The 8,143-nt window shown below is 40.3% G+C and overlaps 1 protein-coding gene across 1 annotated transcript in view; it reads left to right on the plus strand.

Moving 5' to 3' along the window:
• The first annotated feature begins 2,687 nt into the window (after nt 1-2,687).
• VGLL3 (vestigial-like family member 3) overlaps nt 2,688-8,143 on the plus strand; it is a 20,393-nt gene continuing 14,937 nt past the window's right edge. The window contains exon 1 of the mRNA XM_009323958.1: nt 2,688-2,861. Coding sequence (XP_009322233.1) covers nt 2,688-2,861 — 174 coding nt within the window. The remainder of the gene's footprint in view (nt 2,862-8,143) is intronic.

The following is an 8,143-nucleotide window of genomic DNA, read 5'->3' on the forward strand; positions in this document are numbered from 1 at the left end:
TCCGCCGGCGGGAGGGGACCCGCGCTGCTCCCCGCGGACGGGGCGCGCCGCGCCGCTCACCCCGGCTCTCCTAGAAGGTCGGCTCCGGCGAGTTTCCAGCTGAATTTGGTGATCAGATGTATTTTAAAAAAAAAAAAAAAAAAAAAAAAAAGAATCAGGAAATTCTTATCAGGCTGACAGCATTTTTAGACTATGCAGTGCGTGGGTGAAGTGGGACTAATATTGACTTGGCCCTAATGTAGTCATCTGAGAATACATTTTTTGGTTGTTGCTGCATTCCATAAGGTTTTATCATTATTATCCATGAAGATTGTTTTCTCCGTACATGGGAAGTGACCCCTAATATCAACTTGCCTGGGAGACACGAATATGGGCTAAAACATTAAAATTCCTATCGCGTGTTATTGTTTTTTTTCTTTATTGTTGGGAGAGAGAGCGCGTTTGCAGAAACGATACCCCAGCAAACTTTTCCAGGTTGCTCACGTTGTTCATTGTAAATGCGGGCTCTGGAAAACTTGTGAGTTTTGCCTGTTGCAGCGTGCCTTCGTTATTATTTCTTCTCTAATCTAGGTCACAGCTTGTAGAACCTTCCATCTATACAGTAATTTTACTTACGAACTTTGGATTTGAATATCTGGAGCTCCAGTTGTTAGCCTGCATGACTTGGAGGGAAAATATATAAATAATCTCAAATAGCTTCACTCTGACTAAGAGACCTAGAAGTAGAAAACTGCAATTGAAGCTTTGGTGAACTTTTTGGCATTTAACTCTGTAGGTGATTGGCTGTATTTCTCTTCCAGATCCGGAGTGTAGAACACACAGTACGTGAAAATCTATTAAATGATCATTAGCAGCTGTGTCACGCTCAAGTGCAATTGCTTTTTGTTTTTAAACAGAATCATGAAGTTTCTCCATCAGCTGAAAGCAGCACCATGTATGAAATGTCCCAGAGGCACCCTAATGAACGCCAAAGTTTCTTGAAATTTCATTTTACGTAAACTGAGTTCTTGTGGGTTATGCTATTTAAGAAAAGTGGAGGGTAGATATGCAAGGCAAGAAACATAGGTAGCTCTGTTCAGCCAGTACAGCACACGAGTCGTGGCCAGCACAATATATCCCGTTACTACCGAAAAACATTCTAAACCTTGCTGTCCTACGTGTTACTGACAATTTGTTTTAGTTAATCCTGCTTGCGCCAATTTTCCTGAAATATTTGGAGCTGTGGAGGGTCTTCACAAACTAGTCAGATGTCAGACTGGAAAACCGAGCTGTCGTTGCTGAGCTGAGAACGTTGCACCCCTTAATTCTAGCAGCTGCGAACTTTAGAGCAGTTTATGTATTTTCTCTGAATCCAATGCTTTTAAATAAAAAAAGAAGTAAACATAGGATGAACTCCTCGTGCATCTGTAGTTGTAGTGGAAAGATTTATTGTTCGGGCAACGTATGATATTTTGCAAGTCTCTCTTTCTTCAGAATTGTCCTGTCAGGGACATTTAATCAACTGGTAAAGAGCATAAGAAAGAAGGATGAAGAATCTGTTGCCAGGTTTCTGTTTCTTCTTACACATGTGTTCAACATGTAAAACGCTCCTGCGCTCTTCGTGAGGATGATGACCGTTTTAAAGAATGTTCTTCTTTGCCGGAATTAAAACTGTCGTTTAAAAATAACAGCGAGGGAAGATGAATTAGTGGGATATCTTAAAAATAAAGCTCCTCACTGGAGCTGATAAAGTGGAGCTCACCCTTAAAATATCCGAGGACTCCATTGAAGCATTTTTCAGTGGTGTTGCACTATTCTGGTGTCTTTTAGTACCCGGTAAAATGGCTTGTTTTCTGAGAGAGAAAGCTGCTCCGTGCTGTGCTCCTGTTGGCTTTCCTTTCCTTCTCAGTGCGAGGAGATGTAGGTGTGTTATTCTAACTAAAGCTTGTGCATCTTCATAGGTATTTGCAACAAATCTGTCACAAACCTGTAATTGGTTATGCCAGGTTTCGGTATCAGTTTTGTATCCTTTAAAGAGCAAAGCAAGCTCCTTAGCTGTGGAGCTGCCGTTGCAGATGTATATGCTCAAGTTCTGGGCCGCGGCGTCTCTCTGGAGAGGTAACCTCATCGTGTTTCTATAGGTTGCGTGCTGCATACGTGGGTCAGGAGAAGTGTCTCCAGCAAGCGGCTGGCATTGTGTCACTGCTCTGCGTGTGTCGTTCTCTTTTCTTTCTTCTTCTTTTTTTTTTTTTTAATAACAGATCTTGGATTGCTTTTAAATGATGGACTAGCACGCACCCAGGTTGTGCAGAAGTGACTTTTTTCTTTTTTTTAGGGGATGGTCCGTCATGCCTTTTTAAAGTTACCCCACGCTAAAGTTATTCCCACATTTCTGCGTCTGCAGTTTTCACTCCCTTAAAATCAGCGCAGAACTGATTTTTGCTTTGCACAGAAATGCAGAATTTCTGGAAGCTTAGCTTTCACCAATCCGTATCCAAGAAGGGACTTGCTGGCAAATTAATTTAGATGGGATTTTTTTTAAAAGCGCTTAACGGACTGAAGCCTGAATTCCTATTGAATGTTAATGGCAGTGGAGGCTTAGCACCTTAGATCTTTGAGATTGCTGAAGTCCAGGGTGCTTGCTGGAGGGCAGTAAGTGGAGTGTAGATATATACATGCTCACATGGTGCCAGAAGGAACTGTTGAAAATGGGGTGTGGTCCTAATTCTGCAGATAAATCGGGGTTTCCATTTTTCTTTGCCAAAAGACAGAGTGAGTGTGTGCCGGTGTTACAAGAAGAACGCGTTCCTGTGCGCAGTAAGGGCTCGTGCCTGTGCGAGTGTAAAGCTCTGCAGAAAGGCGAAATTAAAAGGCTCCTCATGGTATGCTTTCCTGAGGGGCTGTGCAGCTGTAGTAGTAAGTTTTGGCTTTCCTGTGGGTTGGGTGAGGAATGGGTGTAACAGAACTGCTCATTCAAAGAGACTCTGGAAACACATAAGCAGTGAAGAATCCCGTCGTCGTCTTGGTGCACAAGAAATGCCGTGATGGCTTGCCATGCCCTGTCAATCTAGGTATAGCAAGCTGCAGAGCTGAGGCTAAGGTAGGATTCACCTTGGCTCACTAACAGCTGAGCTCAAGACCTTTGAAATGGGAAGTTACAGTAAATGGTAGTTTTGGAATTTCTCCATGATATGTAGATGTAGAGAGCTAAGCCAACACCATCCTTGCCTAATCAAGTCTTGCATAAAGAGTTGTGATATGCTCAAGTCAGACTTTCTGCTGGCAGTGCTGTAGACAGACTTTTTCCAGATAAGGGCTTGTCTCCATTAGCAAATTAAGTCACTAACTTAACTCTTCCTTCCAAACTAACAACACTGCAGACAAGGACAAGTTGTGTTTAACGTTGTGTCAGCTGGCTATAGCTAAACCCTAATTCATGTACTGTAACTTAGTTTTTCAGCAAAGTTCTTTGTATCACATGCTCACAACTTTGAGGACAGGCTTATTATACTGCTTATACTGTGTGGCAGTCCGCAGTATCTAACACAGCAGATAGCTTCACATTTAGTTTTTGTAGTTCAGGTGCTTTCTCAAGGCTTGTTCTGAAGCCTGGTGGTTGCCCTACTACTGACTTCACTGGAAACTGGATCAGACCTATATAACTCACCTTTAAAGGCTACTTTCAGAATTACAGGATGTAAAACCTGGATTAAGTCTTGCCCTGTGTGGGGGCTTTTGTTGTTTTCTTTTGTTTAATCCCACGAGACACTGCTGATTTAAAAAATTTGGCTTGCTTTACTTTGTTGCTCTGATCGGGACCAAATTCTATTTGATCTTCCTCTGTCTACATAAAAATAGAGCTTTAGACGTTAACGGTACGCCTCTGTTTAGATGTACAGCAAAAGATGCATAAATTCATTCTTTTTCCTCCGCCGCTTCCCTCCATCAGCAGAGCACAGCGGGAGCTCCAGGCTCTACTGCTGCAAATCCAGTGGCTCACCTGAAAGCAAGCGTGTGGCTTTGCTCTCGGCTTGCTCAGTTGCGAGGGTAGAAGTTAGCATTTCATGTTTTCAGGGCACGCCGTAAATACCGCTTTCAGGCCCAGCATTCCATGCTCTGATTGCTTGAAATTGTCTTCTTCCTTGAATACTTTCTGTGTTGTCAATAGGAGCCTGCTTGGCAGACAGCTCCACAAATGGAGGACTGTCCATGATTTGCCTGGAGTTTGTTGCTGAAATTCCTTCTCAGAAGCTTATGTCGAATGACAGGCTTTTTCTCAGGATAGGGTCATATAGTGTTTCCTCAGTGTAGTTATTCTTTATTTTTGGTTCCTGTTCTTTCTCTCATAATGGAAAATCTGTAACAGGTGGCCACAGGCACACCAGTCTTTCATGCTTGGGAACATAAAGGACCATATGCTCTATGATGGCATGTATGGAGATAATAAGTTGTAGGAATAGGCAACCGGCTTATATGTAAAATAAGAGCTGGCCTGAATTTTCGCTTCAAACTTGGCTAAACTAAAACGTTCTCCGTTCTCAACTGTGCTCGGTTGTTTTTCTGTTTTGCTGCCTACTAGCTGGTTTCAGCTGGAACTGAATTTTTTTCAGTTTGCGAAGAGGAATGTTCTGACATTTTTACCAGACACGCTGGGTGAGATCCGGGACCCTGGAAGTCAGTTGGACTTTTGCCATTGGCTTTAATGTGGACAGAATTTCACTGCATGAGAACCGTTTTGCTTGGTTCTGGGTAGGGTATGTCAGAAAATACCAGGCATCTTCAAGACGGGGTTTTTTTGTGAGATTTTGAACTACATGCTTTCTTGGTCTAAAAGTGGTCATTCTTCCTCCAGCAGACAGGATGACGCTTACCCAGCATAAACCTTCTCTTTGATGTTGCCGTATTAGTGGTGATTTGCTATTGACCTTAGTTTCCTTTTGTTAGACAACTTGCAGTAACAGTTTAAATTCTCTTTGGAAGAGCCTGTTTGTGAATATATGAAATAACCAAAATAATGTTGGTTTAAGGTGAATGCAGCCCGTGCTGTACGGCATTATTTACCCAGAGGTTGTACTGTTCATCGTTCAGCCATGAACTTGGGTCTATTAGGTAAGCTGGCATCAGGTGCTATAGACATTGGATTTCCCTGTTTCCCAGTATGCTAAGCTGACTTTTAATTCTGTATTCTGAATCTTGGCCGAGATGAGATTTTGTGTGTTTGTTTTGTTCTGTTTTTCAGAGGCTGCTTAATCTCAGTCTCTAGTTTTTAAGGAAGAGAGGTGGAATTAATGAATATATGAAAGTATTAGAGATCTGAACATAGGGAAGAAATAACATTGTGTTTGGGCAGAAAATAATCTTTGTAAAGATCTTACAGATACTGATGGCTGCTTAAATATATGCCAGAACTGTTCATATGAAAAAAGTACGAGTGAAACTGGGCTAGCCCAGATTAGTTAGCAGAAACCTAACCTGTTTTTTTTGTTTGTTTTGTTTTATTCCCCCCCACCTGCTCCCCGCCCCATGATGGTGGGACAAATTCATTTAGCCGTTGATGATCTTGCATACTTTTCCACTCACACAAGTGCAGTCAGAAATGTTATGAGGAGATTACTGTTACGGTCAGAACAAGTAAGACAGAATTTGTGTGCAGGCAAGGTATTTTAAAGGAGTTGGGGGAGAAAAAACATTATTAAAGGATGTATATAATGGAAAGGATGTATATACGTTGCACACAAGGAAAACTTCTTGAGTCGCTTTATCTCACTGTAGCCTCTTACTTAGAGTCCTGTAATTACAGGCTGATAATTTCTTCCTGAAATACAAATTAAGTAGATCTGTGTCTGATCACAGGCTTGATGCAGTTTTGAAAAATATCTTAATTTAGAACTCGCATGCTTTGCAAAAAACTCACCACAAAACACAGCTTGTCACTGGAAATAACTTCAGTCTGTACACAAGGCCTTGTACTTGTCCATCAGTACTACAATCTCTTTTTTTACATAAAAAGTAAAAGAAGTCAGATTTGGTGTTTTCAAGACCAACAGGTGCTCAGAATACCTTGTAATGACTGCCCGTGGAGTGGAGGGGAGGGAAGAGAGTTGAATGGAAAATGAATTAGATTCTTAGGCTGTGGAAGGGGGAACATTCCTGCACAGAGAAGCGACTCTGGAGATAAGTTTTAATTTCCTGAGTTCCAGTCTCTATATAGGAACATTGAAAGACTTCCTTCCTGATAACCAAGTCAAGCCAGGGGCTATATTAAACGATGTGTTTCTGTATATAATTGCGTGCTTGTATATGTATTTGCATACTCACAGTATAAATACAAATAGTATATCTGTAATGATAGAAGTCAACCTTTAAATGTGTTGCATGTATTCAAGGTCTGGCATGTATACTACTCCTGAGATGACGTAATATATCAATATCTATTTAGACTTCTATAAAGGATCTCTTTCATACTTTGTCTCTACGTGAAAAACAAAACCCAATTAAAAACAAAAATGAAAAAAACACCCTCCCCAACCACTTGTCTTGCATTTTTAAGAGGATCTGGGTTATGGAGCACCTTTAAGAACGATCAAGTCACTGAGGTAGATGTGTTACAGGTTTCTAATGCATATATCTCCTGTATATGCAATATTGTTATAACCATTTCTGTCTTACTAAGGTCTCATTGTTCTGTGATTGCTTAGACAAAATCATGAAGCTCACTATGAGTGATATCTTAGTAGGCATTTCAGGAACAAATATTAGGAGACTTTTTCTTTGTTTGTTTACAGGAGGCACAAAGCATTTACAAAAAAGTACAGGTCACCCCAAATTCTGCATTTGCAAAACTTAGTTTCAGAGCCTCAGACTAGGTTTTGTTTTAGCAATTAGTTTCTAGTAGAACTGTTTTAATTTGCTGTTTGCATCTTTGGTTCTTTCCAAATCCCACAGTTTTTCTGCATATTTTTGGGATTTGGGATAAAACCGTATGTCTATATAAGTAATATTGTGCTAAGCGGAGCCACGGTATAACTTGCTTTGTGAAGCACAGATTTACTTGAATTCCAGACCATTGTCTAGATATCCCAAACTAAAATACAATTACTTACATCCCTCATTGCAGTTTGTGTAACAGCATCAGAATTAAAGGTATTACTGAGCTGTTCTATGTTTATCAGTTAACCTACTGTAATGTCAGATACATTGCTTAATTTCTATGAGCTTTTAGGGTTACAGGTTTTAGTTCCACTTCTCAATAGCTCTTTCTTACAATTAATTTTTTTTGTAACCATTCATAATTAAAAATTAGCCCCAGAGTATCTATTTTGTAACACAATGAAAGAATTTGTACTGGCTTATATGTTTTTAGAAAGCACCGAATGTAAATATATTGACGGTATACAAGATTGGAAAATGACTTTCAATTATTTCTAAATTGGACAAGCCTATTTATTGTATAAATGGAACTTTATAGATGGTGTAATTGTTTGACTTTTTCTTTAGAACAACTTTGGAAAAAGGGAAAAAAGCCGTAAACTTAAAGAGATTCTGATGGCGCTAAAGTGTTGCCAAGCAAACCACAAAAGATAAATCAAACTATAATTCTATAGAAAAGCTATGAATACATATGTGCTGTAGTTGTTTTGGGGTTCCTGAAGCTGCTTGTGTGTAAAGTCAGCTGTGGAAATGGCTATCTAGCTGAAAGCTATGATTCCTGCAGCTTGACTGTTGTGGGGAGATTTTTTTTCTGTGAAAACAGTTGTAAAGTGGAACATCTGAAAAATATGTTCCATGCAAAATGGATCTTCACACACATTTATTTTGACATTTAGGTTTGATTTGAGAGAGAGAGAAGATTCTGAAATAGCCATTCACAGATGGCTTGTGCGGGTTTTATTTTTTTTATATGCTTCTCTGTGTTTTTGGTTTGGGGTGGATTTTTTTGCATGTGTTTGCAGACTTGTCAATCCCCTTCTTCCCCCAGATCACATGTTTAATTTTTTGTGACTTGAATTTTTGTCCTTTTTTCCAGAAGCTGATGTTTAAAAAAGGAAAAGGGGCAAAAATCTCCCACCCCAACCCCAAAACAACAACAAACCACCCCAAACCAAACAAACAAAAAAAACCGCCTCAAACTTCCCCCCCCCCCCCACCCAAACACCACCCCCCC

The sequence above is a fragment of the Pygoscelis adeliae genome, unplaced genomic scaffold (genome assembly GCF_000699105.1).
Source record: "Pygoscelis adeliae isolate BGI_AS28 unplaced genomic scaffold, ASM69910v1 Scaffold124, whole genome shotgun sequence".
NCBI classification, from domain to species: domain Eukaryota; kingdom Metazoa; phylum Chordata; class Aves; order Sphenisciformes; family Spheniscidae; genus Pygoscelis; species Pygoscelis adeliae.